Genomic DNA, 26,297 nt, shown 5'->3' on the forward strand with positions numbered 1-26,297 from the left:
GCGGATTATTCATAACGCAGATGTTTGCGAAATTTAGTATAATTTATCAAAAGCATTAAGGTTACTCATTGTTGCTAGTAACTCATACTTATTTACTTACTTTAGCCAGTGCGTGAGGATGTTTAAAAAGTTCTATGAGGCACAAACATATCGGTATAACCTATCGAGGGTACTTTCATTTTGTATTTTTCATCACACAACATTTTTATTTTTATTTGATTATAATAAATTATTTAGGGCAATCACTTGAAATCCTATGTATGATGAAAAGTACAAAAAAAAACTTCGAGCATTCAGAGAGGTTACATAATTTAAAGGCTATATGTTTAGATTATGTAGATGCATTGGGATATGATTCTCGTTCTGAAGAAAAAAAAAACAAAATACAGTTACGAATTAAAGTGTGACCTTTCCTATAGTATCCTAAAGTATGACCTATAGTTAGTTTATCTTTACGTTATGGATAAGACGCGGGTCCATCATTTCGATCTCCAGATGGAGAGACCTGCACGCCTTGGAATAAACTATAGTCCCAAGTAGCAATTTCGAATTTCAAGGGTAAACAATAACGATGGTGAAAAATTACGTCGTTCGGCGTGATTGGATAATGCAAGCCGCAGTACCGGCTTCGATCTGAATACAATCGGCATTGCTCTGGTCATCCACCATATTCTTCCCGTATTTGTCCCTGGTGACTATCACTCATTCCCAAAAGGATTGTATCCGTGTCGTGACGTCATTTAAAGACGATGACGGGTACCGCTGCCATTTACTTGTTGTTACGATCGAAACAAAACTAACGCTTTCATTTTAGTTTTTCTCAAGTATTTTAACTATTGAAGCTTCAATAAATAACCGCATTGAATTCTCGAACATCATTTCAGATTCTTGTCCGTTAAATTTAACGACCACTCGAACGGTCGAGACTGTTGAGTGTCGATTTCGCAACTCAAGTGACAAAGTGCAATGTAAATAAGCTTTCTACGACGATTTTCAACCAGTAACTTAATGAAGTCTACAAGTTACATCACTACATAATGGAGGCGTTTTTTTGTTATTTTAAAATCGCGCTAATTTTTTGTATGGAATTGCAGTTGCAACTGTTCGAGATCGGTATCTTTTGTCTCAAGTAATGTTGCTGCTATCTACCCTTTTTTCGTGACAGCACACTAGAGACGCATTGTCAGGAAAGACGGAAATAATCTACACAAACTGGTTGACGTCGCCCAAAACACGTCATCTCGGATCGTCCCGATCCACTAACGGTGCTTTTGGTACACCAAGCACCGGTCATCGTTCACGTCGAACTCGCTTGCGGCGAAGGGCTCGGCGAGTAAATTAACAAACAAACACAGACCACTGAGTTTCTCGCCGGATCATCTCAGTGGGTCGCGTTTCCGATCCGGTGGCTTCTGCGAAGCACTTGCTAGGGTTCGTGTTAGCAATATTGTCAGGTTTGAGCCCCATGAGCTCACCTACTAGCTCGGTGAATCTAGAATAACCCTTCGAAGTTATTAGAAATTAGGTAGGAAAAAAAACACAAACTGGTGGTTACTGGAAAAGTATACGGCAAAAGATCACTCGGACGCAGTCAAATGCGACCGTCTATGATGCTTTCAGAGTAGCCGAGGATTTTGTGCTTAGTGTGAGTTTAACAGAACTTCCCCTACGTTTGCCGCTGGGACGCTGTTCCAACTCCATACAGATTTAAGTTAACTTTTACGTGATCGAGAAGTTAAAAACTCGCACAAAGCATACGGGACGAGAAGGCTCAATATCACGACGACAATTCTCATGGATGGAGATGGCCACAGCCCTCAGACACGAGGAGCACAACTGAAGTTGTCTCCAGTCTCAGAGAAGAATAGATGTGACGTACGGGCGTTTTCCAATAGTCTGTTTTTGCCGTTTGGGTGCGGAACCCTAAATAGCCGCGCAATTTACTATATCACATCAATTTCGATATAGCCTCGGTCCTAGACAAACACAGTAAACTTTATATTGAGTCGTCGTGTAACCTCGACCGTGTGTACACGCCCACGTCGAATTACTGGACACGCTGGCAACATACGGCGCCGCGGCGTACCCGATTTTATTGATGTCGAGGGTCGTAAGTCCCCTTTAGACGAGGGCTCACCGGTTTTCCCATTACAAACTCATATATACTCAAAATATCTAATGCGAGCTTACTGTGAATGATTCTCTGTAAGTTATTATTGTTGTGAGACAATAAATCTATATAACTATAATTTTCAATAACTTGGTCTGCTATCAATGCGAAACTGTAGCCTCTTTTATAAATTAAATTAGCACAATTTCTTCTGATTTGCCATTCCAATTCATACCAATGTAATACTTGCTTAATTAATGTTTTTTTTTAATTGTCCTTGTAGGCAGGTAAGCATACGGCCCACCTGATGGTAAGTGGTTACTGTCGCCGTATGTATCTCAGCAATGCCAGGGGCAGAGCCAAGCCGCTGCTTACCGTAAAATGTATCTATAGATATTAATGTCGATTGCATATTTGAACGATCGCACCATATAATTTCATTACCTACTAATACCTACGTACATATTATAATTTGTATTATATATTAGTTTAGTAATTTCAGTTCAGTTGGCAGTGAACGTGGCACTTTTATGGCACGAGCGACGCACAACATTAACAACGCATAGTAATCTGCCGTCGTAAGCTTATAGAAATAACTATTCATTGTAGGTTAGCTATTTTAATGCAATTCTAGACACGACATAGTTGGTCACAGACATTGGATATTCTTATTGGATAATGAACATTGCCGGTGGATAGACGTAAAACTGGTCTACGGAATTACGTAAAACCTAACATAATCCTTAAGAGTCTCCTATAGTTTAGCAATACACTAAATAACGTTAAAAAGGTAAGCATTACTTTTTCAATTTTATCCGTGTAAAGAAGGCATATGCAACATTAAGAATGGCATGTTACAAATTAATATAGCACACTTCAAAAAATCTAAAATTGAGTGAAATTACAATAACTTATTTTGTTAACTACAGAGCAAACTATTTCAAATCGAATTTTATTTAGCACTATTTATTTTATATCTGTTCGGTACAGTTGTAATTAAAGTAAAAACTATAAAAATTATATAGAGGACGAATTACTAAGCATACTAAAAAATGGATGCTTTTCTCTGTATTACTACAAAATTTATTTTGTAATTTGTTTCCTTGTACTAAGAATGATCACACCAAATTAATTCACACGTCAATGTTTCCATATGTGTATAAATTTTCTAGTCAATTACTCACACTTCGGGGGGTTTTAAGTGGATATTATCGATTTCTTAATGAGCCTACCCTTTGTTTAATTCTTATTTTTCCTGTCTTCTATTAATTAAGCGTTGTATTGTTTATTTTACTAAGTATTAATAATATTAGTCTATAGTTGTATCAATGACGGTGTTAGATCAAAATAAATTGCATTGTCTATGTTAGAGCAAGTAATTACCGAAACTGATTTAAAACTACAGTGGCGTTTTGATTAGAGCATGTTCTGTTACATCAACTTCTTCAATAACTGCTCTTATGTTCAATTCCTTTTGCATTAAGCTATTTTGATTAAAAAAAAATTAACGGAAACTATCATTTTCGTAATTCGAACGCAAAAATGTCATTAGCGCGATCGAGGAATTTTTTCGTGCGACACGCGTGGTTTCGTCACAAAATCGATCGTGATGTGTGGACTGCGGACGCGATTTCGTATTCAACCAATTGAGTTGCACAATTTCGCCATTGTTGTGATGCGTTCCATTTTTTCGAAAGTCGCCCCCCTGATCGTGTGTCATGCGCATGCGTCGGTTGATAGCCGTCACGGTGCGTGCGCTCAGAATGGCCGGACGGACGCTTAAAGCGCGTCTACCATTGTACTAACATTGTTGATGTTGATTTTTTTTTGGAATTGGTTAAGATGATACCATTATCTCCTTTTTAACAACGCACCGCCCGCCACAAGAGTAGAGTTCATCCATACTACCTGGACCCACTGCTTTCATCCACAGTGGGTTTTTTTTATTGCTCTTGTAGGCAGACGAGCATACGGCCCAAATTCCAAGGGCAGAGCCAAGCCGCTGCCTACCGCTTAATACTCTCCACAAGCCTTTTTTAAAGAAGGACATGTCATAGCGCTCGGGAAACAGCGTGGAGGGGAGCTCATTCCATAGCCGGATGGTACGTGGAAGAGATCTATTTCGCCACGTACTTTTGCTTTGGAATGAGCTCCCCTCCACGCTGTTTCTCGTACGCTATGACATGTACTTCTTCAAACGAGGCTTGTGGAGAGTACTTAATGGCAGGCAGCGGTTTGGCTCTGTCCCTGACATTGCTGAAGTCCATGGGCGACGGTAATCACTCACGATCAGGCCGTATGCTCGTATGCCTACAAGGGCAATAAAATTAAAATAATAATTGATAGTTTATCTATGTACTTGTACCTACGACTTTCAATCTGAAATTTGGCAAATTATTATTAAAACGGTCTTTTAATCGATCATCTTAGTTCTATGCACCTTTGAATAATAATTACTCAGCGTTACTTAGTAAGAATAATTTTCATAAATCTACAAAAAATGCTTATGTAACAAACGCGTACAAACCCTAACACAATGTCACTGTCGGTCAACCGTGTACTTACTGTATCAAGTTCAAGTGTGTCTTTCAAGTACGCACCGTAAGCATTCGGTATCATGTTTATTAATACTCAGAATGGGCATATTCAATTAATCCGAGTTTTGCTGTTTTCAAATAATAATAAATTTTGAATCAACTTGTCTGCGGATTGACTTTGATCTTGTTAATTCATTTCATCTTTTCCGAAGACGCTACTTAGATGCAACAATCTTTCCATAAAGTTTTAAAACCTTCTTCTTTTTCTCCACCTTATCCCACTAGGTGGGGTCGGCACAGCTAATTTTTCTCTTCCATTCTCTTCTATCTGCCGTCATCTCAACACTCACTCCTCTCTCTCATATCGTCATTCACACACTCCATCCATGTCTTCTTCGGTCGACCTCTTCCCCCTCTACCTTGCACTACCATTTCCATACATCTCCAAGTTTTAAAACCAACGAAATAATATTATAACGCAAAAATATTTAACAGCGGAATTTAAAAAAAATCCCTTACGTTCTACGTAGGTAATGCATATTGATTACTAGTCTATACTTAATATTATAAAGAGGAAAGATTTGTTTGTTTGTTTGTATTGAATAGGCTCCGAAACTACTGAACCGATTTGAAAAAAATCTTTCACTGTTTGGAAGCTACACTATTCCCGAGTAACAAAGGCAATAATCTTTTTTAAAAAAATTTAGGGATTCTTACTAAAACTACAATAATGTAACCCAAGGTGTACAAAAATTACCTAAAATATTCTTTACATCGCGTGCCCTGCGAAAATTATTGATGATAGAATAAAATAATGTACTACGACTTTGTAGAACACATTATTATTTATAAAAAGTGTCGCGACAGCATATGTCTAACTATTATAGTTATGCCGCAATAAGTGTTCTTTTATTTTAAAAATAAAACAAAGTCAAATATCGTTGAAATTTTTGTTAAAGACCCGAGCGGAGCCGGAGCGGGCCGCTAGTATATTATAAGTTTCTGACTCAGTCCTACTCCGGATACTTAACGGATCTGATGCATCCTGCATATATTTTCTATTGGAACGAAGAAACAAAGCATTTAACAATGAAATACTTGCGTCCTTTGTTTAAGATATTGAATAACGCAAAATCAAAGGCTTCCTATGACTTTTTATTGCAAAAATAAGTTAATTAGTTCACGGTTTATCTGGTGTTAAGTGGTTACAAGAAGAGCCCATATGGCTCTATCACCAGATAACGCAGATATCACAGCGTGAATGCCGTCAAACAATGAAATACGTACTTAACAATTGTTCTCGATTGACTTCCACGGTGAAGGAATAACATCGTGTAATAAAAATCAAACCCGCAAAATTTTAATTTGTGTAATTACTGGTGGTAGAACCTCTTGTGAGTCAGCACGGGTAGACACCACCACCTTGCCTATTTCTGCCGTGAAGCAGTATTTCGTTTCGGTTGGAAGAGTGGGGCAGCCGTTGTAACTATACTGAGACCTTGGACCTCATATCTCAAGGTGAGTGGCGGCTTTTACGATTTATATATCTATGGACTCCGGTAACCACTTAACACCAGGTGGGCCGTGTGCTCGTTCACAAACCTAAGCAATAAAAAAACCCACCTTGACAAATGAGTCGATGTCTCAATTGTATTCTAAACATGGCTGATTCGCGACAAAAAAAACGCAAGCTTGCGGCACACACTCGTGCCGGTTTACTACATCGCCTCTACCAATAATTAGCAGTTAGCGATCGCAGTTAGTTGATATAATAATACTCAGTGAATGTCACTGCCCATTCTCCGCTGGACCCCATGGTCCTTTACGACACCCGCGGGAAGAGATGGGGCCCTGCCATGCTGGGACGTGGCCATTTATCAATTGAGCAACTATACCTTACCAATATATTTATAATAGTATTTTTCCTGTAACATATCATACTAAGCCCTTATAAACGTAAACAAATATTATGAATATATTTGTCAACAGAACAATGTAATTACAAAATTTAAAATTTAGAATTAATAACTGTAGTCTATTTTGTCACGTAATTATTATAAAAAAACACATATTACAATAGCAATAGTTTTAAAGATTCACGCATTATAACATACATAACAAATAGATATATTGCGTTATTCTGCTTAAATAATACAACAAGATAAAGAAATTATGAGTTCATATTATTTATTTATATTTCGTAAAAGTATTGTTGGCTTTCCGATAGCAACAGCGATATGTGAAGAAACGCTTTGTAGGTACATACATATAATTATAATAATAATTTATTCGTAAAAGCGTATAAGTTGAAATGAATTATTATAAAACCAAAAAGTTATTATTTAAATTCGTTTTTTATTTATTAAGAAGATCGCAGCTCCATATTTAAAAGTGTTCACGAAAGAATAAACAATTTTTCTAAGTAATTATGTACTTGCATATATGTTCACGATTTTGCGAATATTTTACAAGATTGAGGTGATTTTAATAGACCATGTCGTGGTTGCATCTGGTCAGATGCCAGTTTTCTTTAAATGTTTTTTTTTATTAACACAAACCACCCACAGTAGCAGTCAGATGACATAGTCGACCTGATTTTCTCAACTGAAAAATGCGAATACTTAGTCAACCGCTTCTAATCTAACTAAAACCAATGATGGAGAAATGACAAAAAGGCGAACCATTCTGGTGTTTTTAGTGTTGTGTCCATCATCCAGTCATGTGATCTTCGGATCCTAATATGAGCTGATATTATTATGCGTGTATGAGCTTCAGTAGCCGTATAACAAACTAACCGCCTATTATTTAGCGGTAGGCAGCGGCTTGGCTCTGCCCCTGGCATTGCTGAAGTCCATGGGCGACGGTAACCACTCACCATCAGGTGGGCCGTATGCTCGTCTGCCTACAAAGGCAATAAAAAAAATTAAAAATAAAAATATTATCTTAATCCATATTCTTACAACAACCTTTAATTACTATTTCTCAATTATAAGAGTTTCTCTTACTCAACAATTAATCAACTAAATATATACAGACAAGTCATTCTTCTATTCCATTTTACAAACATTATTTTTAATAACTGGGCTATGTAATGAACAGATTCTTCAAATGTTTATGTAACACAGTTAGATATTCATATGAGAAAGATTTCGTGGCAAACGTTTGCGTTACTGCTTTGCAGATGAAATCGGACACTCGAAAGCAAAAGTGTGTGGGTGTTCGAAAGGCTTTCGTTTTTTGTCAAATAATATACTAACAATATATTTTGTGAAGTATTTTTATTGATTCATACAAAAAAATAATGAATGTAGGTCCTTACATTAAAATGTTTTTGACGTTAAAACGTTCTTGAAAATGTTTTAGTGTCGATGGTACACAACATTAATATCAAAGTAGACCATTTCGAGACGAGAACCCTCTCATCGTGGCCGCCGGTAACTACATTCCCGATCCTGCGGACAGAATGGAAAGTAGTCGACGTCGCCCAAAACACGTCATTTCGGATCATCCCGATCCACTAACGGTGCTTTTAGGTACCTCAAGCACCGGTCATCGTTCTCGGCGAACCCGTCGCTTGTGACGAAGGGCTCGACGAGTAAATTAACCCACAGACACAGCCCACCGAGTTTCTCGCCGGATCTTCTCAGTGGGTCGCGTTTCCGATCCGGCGGTAGATTCTGCGAAGCACGGCTCTTGCTAGGGTTCGTGTTAGCAACGTCGTCAGGTTTGAGCCCCGTGAGCTCACCTACTACTTAAGGTTACGCTGAAATAGCCTCTCAAGGCTATCTATCAGCTTAGGTAGAAAAAAAAAGAGGTAGTTAAATATGTACAAATGTAAATCAACTGACGCCTGACATGAGGCGGGTCGTGCGGCGCGGGTGTCGTGCACCGCTCACCAACTTCGTTTTAGATTGAATCTATAGACATGAACTAGTTAAAATGAATTAATTTTTAACAAATTAATATTAGTAGGAAATGTGCTTGTTTTTCGTATCTAATCCAACGGAAATGAGGGTATTCCATCGAGTTGAATGAATTACCCGCACGTGAAGGAACCTTCGTTTGGCCTATTTGTGCCATAAAGCGTATGCGTTTCCGATTAGCAGGATTAGGATAGCCGCTATCACAATAATATTGAGACTGGCGCCTAAAGTTTCAAGCTTGTCGGTGGAGTACAGGTATTGATCGATATTTATTTAAGACGATGTGGATCGTGTTCTAACGTAATAAAAAAAAGACAAATTGTAAGTTAATTACGTTCTCTTAGACATACTCAATAAATGTGCAATTTGTTTACTAATGCGGCGACGAGTACAAATGTAACTAAAACTAATCTAAATAAATTATAATGTAAAACACTAAAGTAGGTAAAACAATTACCAATCACCAGTGTTTGTTCGATTGTCGAACTATCGACCATATCTATTGATCCTTAAAGATTTACTTTACTGAAAACCTTAAAACTCCTAACCAAATATAAAAAAAAAGAAAATCGATTGATAAAAAGAAAAGTAAAAAAGTACAGAACCTTTTGTCTTTGCATATTTATATTCAGATTATTTACAGCGTCACCACCACAGTACTAATTGAAAGTACATACGTGCATTCTAATTCCTAAACCGCGTAACGGTTCTTTTGTCAAGCACTTATCACTTTACCCACGTGCGTGTTTTACCACAGTATCACTGCAAGCAGAAAGTAAAACGTATCTACGACTTTGGATCGAGGTAAACAGAAAACGATCCATACGGTAAGCGAAAGAAGCAACTTAAATTTTATTAAGAGATCTTAATAAAAAGTATACAGAGAATTAGCGCAATTTTTTTATTTATTTATTGCTTAGATGAGTGAACGAGTTTACAGCCCACCTGGTTTTAAGTGGTTACTGGACATCTACAACGTAAATGCGCCACCCACCATGAGATATAAGTTTTAAGGTCTCAGTATCGTTACAACGGCTACCCCACCCTTCAAACCGAAACTTTTTTATTTATTTTATTGCTTAGATGGGTGGACGAGCTCACAGCCCACCTGGTTTTAAGTGGTTACTGGAGCCCATAGACATCTACAATGTAAATGCGCCACCCACCATGAGATATAAGTTTTAAGGTCTCAGTATCGTTACAATGGCTGTCCCACCCTTCAAACCGAAACGCATTATTGCTTCACGGCAGAAACAGGCAGAGCGGTGGTACCTACCCATGCGGACTCACATGAGTCACTACCACCAGTAAAAAAATCCCCATAAAGTTCTTTTTATTATACGTATTCGTTTAGTATCACGACTGCTGAAACCAATCCTCGCGGCCATGACATCTCGGTTCATTCACCCCACCCCACTGATCTTTATATCGTCCTAAATATACATTTTTCCTCGTTATCAATCTTATAGTAATATGGTAGAGCTTATTTTTACTTGTAACGTGGTTATACAAATATTATGCGTTACGTGTTTTGGTGTGGTTAGACAGCTGTGATAAGAATTTTTTGATTTAAGACATCAAATGAACAAATTTGGTCGGTATTATGTACATGTCTATATAGAAAACAAAATTGCAAATACATATTAAATACCTCAGATTAACAGTCGTAGCTTGGTGCTTGTTTCCTTGTGAAACCACTAATTTTACTGGCAAATGGGCCCCAATTTTAAAGCTGCACAGTTGGGTACCACCACAGTACCACATATTTCCAGTACTAACGATAGGAGTTTTTTTAATTTTTTTATTATAATATCGATCTAAGATCACGATCGCGACAGATATAAGATCAGTGGCCGAATTAAAGATATACCGGTCTTAATTAGTCACTGGAGCTCACAGACGTCACAACACGAATATCGCCACCCACCTCGTGATCCAAGTTGGAAGTCTCAATTGTATAGTAAAACGGCGGTACCAATCTTCAAAACGGAACTCATGATTGCCAAGCAGCAGGAATTGGCAGTACTGTGGTACAAAGGTATAAAGGTTCACAATACGCACCACCCACCAGTAATGCTTAGTCGCTTTTTACGATAATCTCGCGAAGAGTTGGAGTGGTGCATTTTTAAGGCACATTATTTGTTTATCTGGTGTAAAATAATTAAATATTGTTAAAAACAAAATAGATTAATTAAAAAGGAAAGTGATAGAAATAAAAATAGAAAATGGAAAAATGAATTAATTGTTTGGTATATTTTGATAGATCACTCTAAATATTAGGTTATAATAGTACACCGCAACATACCTGCTGTATCTTTTTTAGAATTCCTATAAATAAAAAAGGTTTTCCAAATGATAAGACCGCCTATTTTACAATTATACCTGCCTGTTGAGTGTTTTTCAATGTTAATTATTAAAATATACTCTCTCTATTTTTTCCACTTATATTGTAAGGTGAGTTTTACTTTTTTCTTGATAAATGTGTTCATGGTTATTATTGTTACAATATCTGTAATTTAAATCATGGGTAGAGCTCACCAGCTGGGAACTTTCAAAATATTATTTTTTCCATTTATAAGCATATCATTTTGTTCGAAAATAATATTCTTGTGCCATAGATTTACTATTTACCGAACCAGCTCCGATATTATTTGATTTTTTTATTTATTCGTCTAATAAACATTTTGTAACCTTAAGCCTGTAATTAAAATAAAAGTCTCTACACGACTGCCGAACGTCATTCAAGCGACAAAGTAATTTGGAATTTAACGATTACTTTTCTTTATAGGCCGTATACAAAGCGTCCATTAACAAAACAACCGAATGACTTTATTCATCAAGCTACAGAGCGACGGTTTTGAGTGACAGTGACCTTTCCAACGGAGGATTCCCACAAATCGCTAAAAGACTTCATTTACGATTCACAAAGAATGCTTCATTTACTACTAAAATTAAGTTTTTATTTTTTATTTTATTTTTATTGCCTAGATGGGTGGACGAGCTCACGTGTTTAGTGGCTACCGGAGCCCATAGACATCTACAAAATAAATCCTGCCACCCACCTTGAGATACAAGTTCTAAGGTATAGCACAGTTTTTTTTACTGTTATTATTAAATGTGGTGATGTTTATCAAAATATGAATTGTGGCGGCGTTTATGACCTGCTTTTTTTTCCTACCTACTTACCAGTAGCCCGGAGGGGCTATTCTCGTTTAATCGGACCAGTAGGCGAGCTCACGAGACTCAACTTGAGCTACCTTATGATGGCCTGCCTATTTCTACCGTGAAGCAGTAATGCGTTTCGGTTTGAAGGGTGGGGCAACCGTTGTAACAATACTGAGACTTTAGAACTTATATCTCAAGGTGGTCGGCGCATTTACGTTGTAGATGTCTATGGGCTCCAGTAAACACTTAACACCAGGTGAGCTCGTCCACCCATCTAGGCAAAAAAAATGGCGGCGAGAGAAGAGTGGGTTACGGTAAACACCTATATACATAACATATTGTTTCCTAAACAGTCGAATGCACGAAGCAGTAGTACCACAGTTCTACGTATTTCTACCTCAAATCAATAAATTCCAAAAGTTACAAGTTAATCATACCAATTGTGATTTTGACACTATGTCCAAAGTATTCTTTTTGTACATTAGATGAATGGACGGGCTCACGGTTCGCGGTGTTCAGAAGTCACCGGTGTGCTTAGTGCGAGTTATTTAACGTTCTCGATAGCGTAAAAGTTAACTCAAGTTTCTATGCAGTTGAAACAGCGCCCCTAGCGGCAAACGTTCCAACTCCATACAAAGTTGCGTTAACTTTTACGCTAAATCGCTTATCGAGAACGTTAAAAAACTCGCACTAAGCACACTGATGCGATAGACTCGACGACCATTTAATTGCCATCACCTTACTAGCGACATGAGATCGAAGTCACTATTGTTTAACATTAAATTTGTTCGCGCCTTTAAACCGGAACGCATGTGTGCTTCGCAACGAAAATAAGTACGTGCCACAGCGTCGATGGCTTCGGGTGTGGCTTTTTATTGTCTTTGCAAGCAACTATACGGTCCAGCCGACAGTAAATGGTTATCATCGCCCATGGACACCAGCAATTCTAGGACGCCAGTATGTTGGCTACCAACTGCCATGAAGATAGACATACATATTATATATGTACTCGAGTATCAGCAATTTACCTTTTGCTTAGATGGCACGCCATATTTTAACCGTATTTTCCAGATCATCAAGTTCAAGAATGTGATGATAACGTTAAAGAATTTCAATTGTGAGAAATAGGTTACATGTTTGATGGGTCATTGGATTCAACTCATTAAATTTTAACAAATAAATTGTTCTCTATGTCTAAATTATGTATTTAAACAATCCGATAAAGAATATATTGCAGTGTTTTAATTATGTGAATATATAATAGTAAAAATATTTAATTTTCACGTTTCAAGATCACCACCGAAAAATTAAGCCACAACATTAAAAAAAGAAAAAGAAAAAAGAAAAAAACAAACAACAACAGAACTAAATCGCGTTCCTCGAAGCGTGACTCCACGTGTGAAGTTCGTCTTCAAACACGACCGTGTCGTGTGCTCCGACAGAATGTGCCAGAAACCGGCGCGTTTCGTTTCCCCCTCGGGCCGCGCGCTTCGACGCCGCCGCTCGATAACCCCGGTACCACCCGACACGCCCGTCTGATTACGGTGCACAACGTTTCTTTAAAGCGTGGACAAAATTAATAATTATTCATTTACAAAATCTGCATGATCTTTTTTTTTTGTACTAACGATGGTCATATTCAATTTGAAAATAATATAATACATTCACTTTGGAGTTGAAGTGATTATATAAAATTCATTGATACAAAATAACATGATTATTTATATACATACATGCCGACACATGAGTACTGTTTTAGACACACAGGATCCCATTTTGTTAATATGTAGTATATTCAGCTAATGTTTAGAGCTACCGATGTGCAACCAGTGTGTTTCAACTCCATTTAATAGGTAAAAATTGTTGAAATTGTGTTAGTACGTAGAAATATTCTAGTATCATCAACTAATTTTCTTATTTAATTCTTCCTCTATTCTCTTATCCCGTCCGATAATATCGATTTCTACCAGTGTCCAGTTCACACCTACTCTGTTATAACGGTACCCTCCAGTAATGGCTTGAGATTAAACAGGCCGTGAAATAATAATTATGCAAATCATAATTAACGACAAACTACGCTTAAGCTAAAAATATATAAGCAACTAGCGACCCCCCGCCCTCGCTTCGCTTCGGAAACTGTAATTTATTATTGATTTCTCCACTATTTAATGGATGTTATTATACATATGAACCTTGCTCTTCAATCACTCTATTAAAAAAAACGGCATCAAAATCCGTTATGTAGTTTTAAAGATTTAAGCATACATAGGGATATAGAGACAGAGAAACCGACTTTGTTTTATACTATGTAGTGATAATACCAAAGTTAATTTAATAATGTCACCGAAAGTAAGACGACTTTAAAATGGTAAATTTTAGACGTTTCTACCGTTTAAGTTTACTTCAGTATCAAAAACATAAATATTTTCATACAAATTAACAGAAGTGAAATTTTATCGCAAAAAATCTTCAAAGCTTGGGCACCACAAACGCGGCCATAATGAAACTAAACGCCGCGTTCCCCCGCCGCTCTTCAGTCGCCCGACGTCGGCCCGCTCGTGTACACTGCCGCGTTCGCACGCCGCGTCTTATAAGTGTTCGTTTAACTAATCAAAATGCAATTCGAATATGATCCAGAAAAACTCATAGAAGAAGTGGAGAAACGCCCCGGAATTTGGGATTACGATCATGCTGACTATAAAATAAGAAACATACGTTACAAATTGTGGAACGACATTGTAAAAGAACTGATGGAATGCAACGTCAAATTAACAAAAATGGAAATGCGCGAACTCGGTATCAATGTTTTATAACTACCTGTTTTGTTTCTATAGTGCTTAATTCTTCATTTTGTTTATTCATTCTGTTGTTTTTCTTCGGTTTATATGCAAGATATGTACATATTTTTAGCGATTTTCGAAATAATCAAGTTATTAGTACTTATTATATATCTCTATAAATACCAAAATCCCGGTTTTACCTGATGTTAAACAGTTGCAGGATTTCTATGGTAAAGGACAACCAACGTGAAATAATACTCAAACTCAGTAATTTACATGATTGCGAACAAACACGCCCCCCTTTTTTTTTTCTTTTTTTCGGGTAGAGGGCCGAACCTCCTACGAGGTCCCCGCGCAAAAGGGGCGCGCGGGGTATGTGAGACAAACACGCCCCTCCCCCTACTTTTGCTGGTTTTTTTTACTACTCATGTGGCTGGACGAACTTGCTGCTCACCTGGTGACAAGTTTTTTTTTTTTTTTTTTTTTTTATTGCCCTTGTAGGCAGACGAGCATACGGCCCACCTGATGGTGAGTGGTTACCGTCGCCCATGGACTTCAGCAATGCCAGGGGCAGAGCCAAGCCGCTGCCTACCGCTTAATACTCTCCACAAGCCTCGTTTGAAGAAGGACATGTCATAGCGCTCAGGAAACACCGTGGAGGGGAGCTCATTCCATAGCCGGATGGTACGTGGCAAAAAAGATCTCTGGAAACGCACTGTGGATGACCGCAGTGGCTCCAGGTAGTATGGATGAACTCTACTCCGGTGGCGGGCGGTGCGATGGTAAAAACGAGATGCATGTGTGGTTACCGGAGCCCATAGACATTTACGATGTAAATGCCGCAACCCATCTTAACACAATAATGAGTTCTAAGGTCTCAGTTTTACAGTACATCGGCTACTCAACTCTTCAAACCGAAACGATTACTGCTTTACGGCAGAAATGGGCAGGGTTGTGGTACCTACCCGTGCAGGCTTACAAGACCACCAGCGTGGTGGTAGAACGTCAAGGTGTATATTATAGATATACCATATACTTCAAGCATACAATAGTCTACATAAAATATATATACTACACCTTATTAAACCTGTCACCCAACGTTAGTGGTAATGTTTGAGGATATAATTTCCAATTTTTTTCAAAACATAATTCAATTTTGTACTTAGTCTCATTAGAATTTTAAAAAAACTTACAGGTTTATTAACATTGGATCTAAATTGCTCTTGCGTTTCTGTCCAACAAGATAGTGTTATTTTGTTATCGGGTTTATTGTATGTTATCAGTTAAACAACTCCCGTAAAAACGTCGCGACTGTACTTACTAATTTATGATTTGTAGTACGAGTACATAACACAACGTGGCTTCTGTGAGATTTTGTTTGCTTTATCTATATATTAATACGTGAAGCAAATACTTTGTATACCTTTTTACGAAAATTGCGCGGACGAGGAGTATGAAATTTTCCACACTTATAGAGAATATAGAGAAGAAGTGTACAATGCTAATATTTTTTTAAATAATGCATAAAAGATACATTAAATCAATAAAGAAAACATTACACACACTACCATGTATTTGGCACACACATATACTCTTTGTTTATTGCACTGAAGTATTGTCAAACTTTTGTTATTGCTCAAAGTCTGTAGTCAAATTGAAAATAGGTTAGTATTGTTTATTTGTATCTTGGCGAAATCTGTAACAATAGGACCACAATAATGTTGTAACTTATAATTTCAATTAATTATAGTCGAATTTCGACTACTGCGGGACCACTAGTTCATTTACAAATCATTATTTATTACCTATTATCATTAGTTCAGATGAGAAATGTCATTTCTTTAATATTGCTTACAGTATGTACTTAAATTATTTGTGCAGTATTTCGGAATGTTTTTGCTGATGATGTGTTTATTCTTTCTTTTAAATCAACACAAAGACAAGATTTTATACTGAATACCTAAATTAGTGCAACGAAATGAATTATGGGATATAAATTATTACATAGTACATAATATAATAGCTCAATTAGCAACCAACTGTTTGCGAAAATTTATAAATCTTGTGAGTTTAATTCTTGGTGGTATGTCTTATTGTATGCTTGCATGGGTTCGTACTACCATCCTGCCTATTTCTCCCTGCAGCTGTTATGCGTCAATGACATATACAAATACAAGGCTTTGACCTTATATCTGAAAGTAGGTTGGCGACATCACATAACCTAATTTTTCAATATTTCTTTCAGAAATTCAACTACAAAAGAAATGGAAGAGCATCAAGGATTGTTTTCACAAATACTTGTCGAATCCAAACAAGGGAAGAAGGCCATACATTTACGCAAAAAAATTACAGTTCCTCTTAAAGAACCAAGAGCTGAGGGAAGTAAAAAAGCGAAACAGTGAAAACGCTTCAAGCGAATCGGAAGAAGATACAAAAAGTAAAGTATGGAGACCTAGAAAGAAAATTAAAGTTATCAAATACGAAGACCGTACGTCGGATGAGGATGTAGTCGAAATTGGTGAAAATGATCCACAAGACCAGAGAGACGATTCCAATGACGGAACCGAAGCAAATTCAATGAGGACAGATTCTAAAACAAACAAACCAACGACAGAGGAATTTGCATTCGCGAACGTGGACGTGCCGAAATACGATAACGATGATTCAGACAAAATGTTTCTAATGTCCTTACTACCACATTTAAAATCGGTACGAGAAGAACTAAAGATCAACGTTAAAATGGAACTTATGCAAGTTTTATGTAACGCCAATTATTCAGCAGCCGCTGTTAATAAATTAATCTAATAACTATTTTAGAAGGTCTATCATATTTAGTTACTTATACAGGTTAGTCTTCTATAAAACATACATTGCTTGTAAATAGCATTTAATGAAATAAAATTAAGGGAATCATAAATCGTTTTATTACCTGAGATCCAAATATGTAAGGGACTGCAGGCCGCCGACGCCATCCGGGATGCTTTTGATAACATTTTGTGATAAAAGTAACTTTTCTAAATAAACGTATGTCGTGAGTTCATCTGGCACTTCACTGAACCGATTCTTTGATAAATCTGAAACAAGAAGGGAAAAAAATTTAATCCCATCGGAAAATTAAACTCGCAAGTGTAGTTAGTTTGTACAACCTTTCATGAATATTGAAATTTGTAGGGAGTTTCAAAGACAAAGTATTAAAAATGTTCTTCCATTTTCAGCACAAAAATGTAATAAATATAAATAGTACAGAAACTGTTTCAACTAGTTTCACATTATTAAAGATTTTTAAAAAATATTTAAATCAATATTATTTGAATTTAAATGTCAACAGAAAGCATTTTGTTTTAAAAGATACGTCCACTCGATAAATAAATCGATCTACTTAAAAAATATTATCGCTCTTAACAGAGGTATACTCGTACGGAAAATTCACAATGTGTTTTATTCAGGCGTAAACTATAACCTAATAACGGTACGTTGAACACGCAGTCAATCCCATAATCGCAGCCTCATAGTTTCATCATTTTTAAAACTCGAACACGAGTCGGTTAAGGCATTATCTAAAACTCCGCTTCAGGACAATCTCTGCAATAACGTCAATTCTCAACTACATAAGTACAATCGTCTTTTGCATCAACCACAATTTTACTACACTTAGTTCTCATTAAACATAAATAAAATGTGCATCAGCAAAACGAAAAACTGGATTCTAATCACTAGAGTGCATATTTATGTGCAAGGCTCTATGCAAATAAGATGAAGTTCGTTGACATCAGCTAAGATGTGATTACTAATGCGGTTTAGTCGCCTCGTTGCAGCCGACCACAGACTTCAGAATACGATCTAGAGCCAGTTTTGAAATATATGGTGGTACAGTTTTGCAATAAATTAATTTTATAATACAAATTGAAAATGTAGCTACTAGGTGTGAAAATAGACACCTGCGTCTCGACTTGGTATACAAAGTTTAAATCTACATGGTCTCATGTAGTGTGTGAATAATATGACGGGATAATTTTAAGCGCTTCCTCAGGTGTGCTTATAAACATACGATACAAGCCACAAAAAAGAGGTATTTCCATAAGTCCTACTCTTAAAAGAATAAGGTAGTTGTCTATCCACAATAATTATGTATGTTTGATATACGATTCAACATTTGAAATTTTGAACTTTGACAAAAGCATCCAAATCGATTGAATTCATTAAACATTAATAGAACACATTAATTAGAAAAGATAGAGAATTAAATAGAACAAGTAAGTAGCGTTGTGAAACACGCCTTAAAAGAGGAACGCGGTGGGACTTTTTATTTAATAATACTAGCACAGCAGGCCTGACCGCTTGTTAGATAATTGCCTTAGCGCGTAATACGAGTATTGCTGTACGTAACTTCGCCACCTAAAGAGTTTTAGACCACGTTGTTGCAGTGTAATAGAGCTATGATAAGTTAGTAGCTTGTGTGGCAGTACACAATTAAATTTCGGTCAAAAAAATAGACGTCACTTAATTTATAATACACTAGCGGACCCCACAGACGTTATCCTGCATACACAAAATGAATGAAATGAATGAGTGAATGCATATACAAAAATTCAAATTGATCCAGCCGTTTAGTTGCAGTATAGATAAATATCCTAGATACCGACAGCAGCGCCATCTGCCGGGCTGATTTGTGAATCTAAGCCATCCAGGGCGCCACCCAAACGCATATTGAGAGAGAATAATAAAGTATATAAGAAAAAGAAATAACAAAGTATTTAACCAACAATTAAATTTCTAAAGATCTTATGAATGAAACATCACGACTATACTTAATTATTATTAACCAATCTACAAAAAAATTCAAACACGTGTTTACATAAAATATGTAATAAAGAAAATTAAAGTTAAGAATATGAAACAATGGCTTATAATCCGTCATTGTGTTTAAATTGTGTGTTTATAAGGCACGCGTTGATTAAATTGATTTTCTTAATCTAATCATAAATACAACATCGTGTATTTTATTTAATGTTATTCTCATGAAAACAATTATTCACAATACCAATTGGCGTTTTTGTGATTTATGACTCAGTTTGATTGTGAAATTATTAACATAACAATTACTTATCAAGACAAGTTCGTTTTAATGTTATTTCATAAACTGAGTGAAAAAACGTCGGAAATATCAACCTAACTGCTTTCTGTTGATCAGCCATGTTGTGGAAAGACACGTAAGTATGCCCGTTATTTAAATTCAATTGAGGCCTCATGTCTTAAGATGGGCGACGAATTTCACAATATATTACACTGGTGGTAGGACCTCCTGTGAGTCCGCACGGGTAGGTACCACCGCCCCGCCTATTTCTGCCGTGAAGCAGTAATGCGTTTCGGTTTGAAGGGTAGGGCAGCCGTTGTAACTATACGGAGACCTTAGAACTATATCTCAAGGTGTGTGGCGCATTTACGATGTAGATGTCTATGGGCTCCAGTAACCATTTAACACCAGGTGGGCTGTGAGCTCGTCCACACACCTAAGCAATAAAAAAAAAAAACTGTATTTTCAGTCACGTTGATAAGACCAGAAGTATTGCAGAAGTTCGTTTACTCATTTACATTATCTTTTCTACATATAATAATTAACTAATATCATATAAATATTATTTAATAACTAAATCATAGTAATGGTTCTTTGAAATGTAACCCGACCATAGAAAAACAAATGAAGAATCCATAGGACACTTTAAGCAGCTTACCATGGGAATGACACATAATTCTATTATATTATATTATGATTTATGATTTTAACTATATCTACCATATATTATTTTTTAACATTAGTAAGATTCTTAGATATATGTACTCTTATGTATATATCGAAGGCCGCATGACTTCAAAAAAAATTACAACATAATATAATAATGTTTAATAAATCGATTATTAATACAGTAATAAATTGTTGACAAACATTTAGTTCATAATCAATAAAGAAAAGTTACATAACAGCATCTTACATTCATATTAGCGAAGTATAGAAACAATATCAAGATGGCGTCCTACAGTCTGCAAAACAATAGTCATCAAAGTTGAGACGTGAACGAGAAAGGTTTTTCCTGAAAATGTCAGTGGCAGTGTGGGCTACACAAAAGGCTTTTTCCGAACATAACGAAAAGCGACGTCGTCTCTTCAACAATAAAGCTACTTAAGTCTTGATGAAAGTTTAAGTCAAACTAAAATCGGGCAGGAATGTTATTCAAATGTGTACTATAATTTGTATATTTTTTTTATTGGTTAGATGATGGACGAGCTCACATCCCAAAGTGGTTACTGGAGCCCATAGACATTTACGACGTAAATGCGCCACCCACCTTGAGACAAGTTCTAAAGTCTCAAGTATAGCTACGACTGCCCCACCCTTCAAACCGAAACGCATTACTGCTTCACGGCAGAAATAGGCAGGGTAGTGGTACCTACCCGCGCGGACTCACAAGAGGTCCTACCATCAGTAAAAGTGTATTTAGTCGTTGTCAAACCAAAACCTGCTATGTGCCCTTTTTGAGATTTTTACTTTTTGACCTTTTCGTATAGTTCACAGCCCTATCCACCGTATAAAAAATTGTTATGTGTCTGTAGCTTTAATCTATAGCTTTCATTTGATATACCTAGTTCTTAAAAATTCACCTTCATATAAATATTTATAAGAGAATGTTTTTACTCGTTAGTTCAAAATAGACTTTTTGCACATAGCAGATTTTGATTTGACAGCGACGATTTGTGCAAATAAAAACACAATACCGACGAGACTGATTTTAAAATGCCAACACAGAGTCCCGGTTTAAATTACAGGCTTTAAAGTTTCCGGTGGATGTCATAAATACTGGTTGCGAGGCCGTGAGTCAGGGCCTGAGCAACCGAAGGTTGATACACAGCTGAGCGTGTGGCCCTTTCAATCGTTGCAGTAATCCACGATGAATACATAAGCAACTACATTTGTAAACAGTTTTTTTTAAGAATACCAATTGGGTTGAACTGATAAATTTTCAGAGCAACTTATCAGTCGTTTTTCTGGAATGTTACTTTTTAGAGAGATTTTAGAAATATGGGATGGTCAATAGTTTTCTAATGTATTAGAGTATAGTTTTTATTCTGATGAAAAAATTCTGATGATCGTTTAAGAGCTTCACATCTATATTTTTTAACGTAGATGGGTAAAAGGGATAGTTTTAGGTCAGCAGAGTAACATAGGCTATATTACCCTTTTATACTAAAGAAACATCTCAGTTCCACGGGAAACTGTTTTATTATATGTATTTAGAAAAATTACAATTATAAGATAAAGCTGGCGATATAAGATCTTGCATGATATTATAATAATGAACCGTTAAAATTCCGAGCATTACTAAGTCACTTTCATGCATGCAAATATCTCATCTTGGGGTAAATATTATAATAAATTTATCATAATAAAGCTTTCCATTAGAGCTAAACCCGTCGGAGCATTACACCGTGTGATATAATTTACGTAATTAGCGTGCAATGTTGTTAATAAATGCGTAAAATATCACGTAGGCATCTCGACCAAATCGAGTCACATCAAAGGTTAGTAGACCAAATAGACACGATCGTATTGAACACAGAAAAACAAAAATACTTTCAAGAACAAAATAGCGTGCAGTTACGAATTATGTCATCGCGGAGACGAGCTGTCCAATCGAATTGAAACGAACGACCGTCACAAATTGGCACCAATAATTGCATGGATATTGATAATTGTAGTAGATACAAAATATGTTCACGATTGACTTCCACGGTGAAGGAATAACATCGTGTAATAGAAATCAAACCCGCAAAATTATAATTTGCGTAATTACTGGTGGTAGGACCTCTTGTGAGTCCGCACGGGTAGGTACCACCGCCCTGCCTATTTTTGCCGTGAAGCAGTAATGCGTTTCGTTTGAAGGGTAGGGCAGCCGTTGTAACTCTATACTGAGATCTTAGAACTTATATCTCAAGGTGGGTGGCGCATTTACGTTGTAAATGTCTATAGGCTCCAGTAACCACTTACCACCAGGTGGGCTGTGAGCTCGTCCACCCTTCTAAGCAATAAAAAAAAAAAAAGTTAACTCTATTCTGTTCTTTGTATGCAACAATATATTGAATGTTATTCAGATGGTATTTAAAAAAAAACCTTGTTGAATTAATCTACATATTAATACGTTAAACAAAAACTCCTTTTACGAAAATTGCGCGGACGGAGGAGTATGAAATTTCCCACACTTATAAAGAATGTAGTGAAGGAGTGCAAAATGCTAATTTTTTTTTAACTATGCTTTAATAATACATTAAATCAATAAATAAAACATTACACACACTACCATGTATTTGACACACACACACACACACATATATATACTCTTTATTTACTGTCAAACTTTTGTTATTGCTTAAAGTCTGTGGTCAAATTGAGAATAGGTCAATATTTTTTATCTTTAATATTATTTGTCTATATTTTGGCGAAATCTTTGATTATAGAAGTATAGTAAATAGTCTTTGACAATGGAACCATTATAATGTTCAAACTATGAGTATTCCAATTAATTATAGTCGAATTTCGACTACATACTGCGGGACCACTAGTATTTATAATTAGCCGTCTGACTAGTAAGTCTTAGTGTCCAATTATTTTGTGAACGAAAGTGTACGTGTACATTTTTCTTTACTGAATAATATATGCGAGTTATTATCGGAATGGCTTTTAGATGTGAGGCGAGATAATTTCAGTTGATGTAGATATAGCCCAGGGTAGGGTATGGTCATATAAAGGGCATTCGACGCTGCGCAATGACCATGAAGCGTTAATACATCAAAGTCTGTAAATAGCTCACACTGCCTACCACTATCATAACTTCTATAAGTGTCTGCTGCGTAAATTTGCATGAAAGCCTTCGGGTTAACACTATTGATTTTAATTCTCATCTTATTCGGGATTCTCTATGCTTACCATTTTTAAGACATTAAAATAGCCCTTATAGTTTCATTGTACATGATTTTTTTTTCTTCAACGTTTACATTGAGAGCAATGCAACAATTGCAGATAATCCTTTATTTTTTGCCATATAATATTGCGTATAGGTTTATAGATCACACGTGCCTACCAAATTTATTCTAAACATGCATGTCGGCGACTATGGTAAATTATTTAATCTAACTACTGCTTGTTCTATGTGGAGAAATTTTGAACAAGTTGCCATTCTGTAGAATTTGTTTATTAATAGATTATTAAACAGCTACCAGAGCGCCTCCAAGGGAGACCTAACAACTCAAGAGTAGCCGCTTCGCGAATGAATCTACTACCGGACTGCAATCGCGACCCGCTGAGAAAATCCGGCGAGAAACTCAACGGGCTGATGTTTAAGATACTTATTGCATAATATTACCATAGACGACCTTTTTTTTTTTTTATTGCCTTTGTAAGCAGACGGGCATACGGCCCACCTGATGGTGAGTGGTTACCGTCGCCCATGGACTTCAGCAATGCCAGGGGCAGAGCCAAGCCGCTGCCTACCAAATATCAATAAATATCGACCTGTCCAAATATCAATAAATATGTTTGAGAGGTTTTTTTAATTTTCCAATCAATCTGGCCGTTTTCAAGTGATGTTGCGCTCCAATCCAATAAACAATTTTATTTTTATAGACATCACGATATAGATTCCTTATGATCATGGGGCATGTTGTAAGTTCGCACGGTTCGGTACCGCCACCTTGCTTATTTCTGTAGCAAAACAGTCTCTCATACAGAGTTTAAGGGTAGATGGTAGTAAATGGCATTCGCGAATGAATCTACTACCGGATCGGAATCGCCACCCGGCAGTATATTCATTCGCGAAGCAATTGCTCTTGAGTTGTTAGGTCTCCTTCGGAGGCGCTCGGGCAGTTGTTAGCAAATCCCACCCCTCTTGCCTGAGCATTTGCTCGCCCACCTGTCCTGGTGAAACTGGAAAGGCCTTCGGGCCACCAGTAATCTTTCAATCACAAAATAAAAAAATAAAAAAAAAAGTTGACGGGTACGGATAGCCATTATTCGAATGCAACTGAAACCTCGTGTGTAGCGTGAGCCGAATTTACTTTCTGACGAAATAAAAATCGCCAATGATATTGCCAAAGTCCACGTCTTCATATATCTATCCACGTCTTAGTGTATAACATATATTATGTATTTTCGTTAAAGGGCTCATGTTTTTGATATTAATCAAAACACTAGATTATTATATAATATACACGTGCTTGTTGAACATAAAATTACAATGCGTTTAACAATGAGTTTACCTAGTTCACCGAAAATATTATTTATACTTACATTATAATTCTACAAGCATATTCATCATCATATTGTGTTGTTGTAAGGTTTACCGAACATCAAAAAATCATATTCAAATACTCAACCTTCCTTTCCAAATTTCACTATCAAACAAGGTTTAACGGCTTTACAGCTACTACATTGAAAACTACATACAATGCTCACAATATGCTTGCATATAAAATAAAAGTGGTAACTGGAGATAAGATATTTTCTCAGAAACATACGCTATTTCAGTCAATAACTCAATTCGTTTGGTTCTCAACACACACACACACACAAAAAAAACTAATTTTAATTTACTTTCACTATTCCGAGTTCCCAGTTTCAAAATATAATTCAGTACGCACAAAATTAGCAAGTGATTAAAGTTTATCGCTCCTAGCTCTGACGCTCTTTACGTTCGTAACTGGTTTTCAGTAGTTTTTTTTTCGACAATGCTCAGCGTCCTCGAAAAATAACCGCCACAGTAGCACGTGGCCTAGCCGTCGGTAACAAGCTCGTTCAAGACATACCTTCCCAAAGTGACCTATTTCGGACAACCTTCCTAACAAAAAATTAGTATGTCCCGTAACAACAAAATTACACTTTTTTTATTGCTTGGATGGTCGGACGAGCTCACGGCCCACCTGATGTTAAGTGGTTACTGGAGCCCATAGACATCTACAACGTAAATGCGCCACCCACCTATCAAGTATAGTTACAACGGCTGCCCCACTCTTCAAACCGAAACGCATTACGGCAGAAATAGGCAGGGTTGTGGTACCTACCCGTGCGGACTCACAAGACGTCCTACCACCAGTAAAACTTAGACGTAGAATATTTTTATTCTATGTCCCTTCATTAACTCAATGTGACGAATGTTTTCAATGGTATATATAAATTCGCGAATAGAGATAATCTCTGGTTATCTGCCAAATCGACGACACGCGATGCGGACTGCGGGCCTCCACAACCTTGACTTGAATCATAAAAAAAAAACGAGTCGTAACATACCACAATTTGCATTTGAGCTATACAGTAAACATACATATTTATCTTATGTGCTAATAAATCTCGAACGAAATTCCTATCAAGACTATTCAAAGCGCAATAATTCAAAAATCGTCACGTAATGTATCGTGACTCGTGCGATACAGTTTGAGCGATTAGGTCACGGAGAAAGCTAGAAATAAATGTTACATATTTAAGAAACGTCCATTGATGTAGTCAATGTGATTGCTAAATAATTTACAACACAGGACGCAAGCCATCTTCTCAACCTTCACTGCAAACCGTCCATATTGTTTGGCCACACTGAATCATCTAATTTATTGAATGAAGTATCGTAACTGTCTAGATAGCAGACGAAAATTTAAAGACATTCTTTTATTTGACAATGAAACTATTACAGAATTTATATATCAAATGGTTGAAATTAATTTAAAATAATCAAATTGGTTTGGT

The 26,297-nt window shown here is 36.6% G+C and overlaps 2 protein-coding genes and 1 long non-coding RNA gene across 6 annotated transcripts in view; 2 read left to right on the top strand and 1 right to left on the bottom strand.

Annotated features, from left to right (window-relative positions):
• The window catches only part of LOC134198741 (uncharacterized), a 434,518-nt gene that overhangs the window by 181,938 nt on the left and 226,283 nt on the right, over positions 1 to 26,297 (top strand). The gene's annotated exons all lie outside the window — the stretch shown is intronic.
• Positions 1 to 26,297, bottom strand: part of LOC101736598 (leucine-rich repeat and calponin homology domain-containing protein) — a 76,379-nt gene that overhangs the window by 31,713 nt on the left and 18,369 nt on the right. For all 4 annotated transcript variants that reach the window (XM_062668082.1, XM_038021829.2, XM_038021828.2 and 1 more), the window contains exon 2: positions 17,445 to 17,589. In XM_062668082.1, the coding sequence (XP_062524066.1) occupies positions 17,445 to 17,589 (145 nt within the window). The remainder of the gene's footprint in view (positions 1 to 17,444; positions 17,590 to 26,297) is intronic.
• Positions 14,259 to 17,432, top strand: LOC101743906 (uncharacterized). The gene is made up of 2 exons (XM_038021832.2): positions 14,259 to 14,531; positions 16,761 to 17,432. The coding sequence occupies exons 1-2, from the start codon at positions 14,351 to 14,353 to the stop codon at positions 17,318 to 17,320; spliced, it is 741 nt and encodes a 246-aa protein (XP_037877760.1). The 5' UTR covers positions 14,259 to 14,350; the 3' UTR covers positions 17,321 to 17,432.

This window comes from Bombyx mori, chromosome 4 (genome assembly GCF_030269925.1).
Source record: "Bombyx mori chromosome 4, ASM3026992v2".
Taxonomy (NCBI): Eukaryota; Metazoa; Arthropoda; class Insecta; order Lepidoptera; family Bombycidae; genus Bombyx; species Bombyx mori.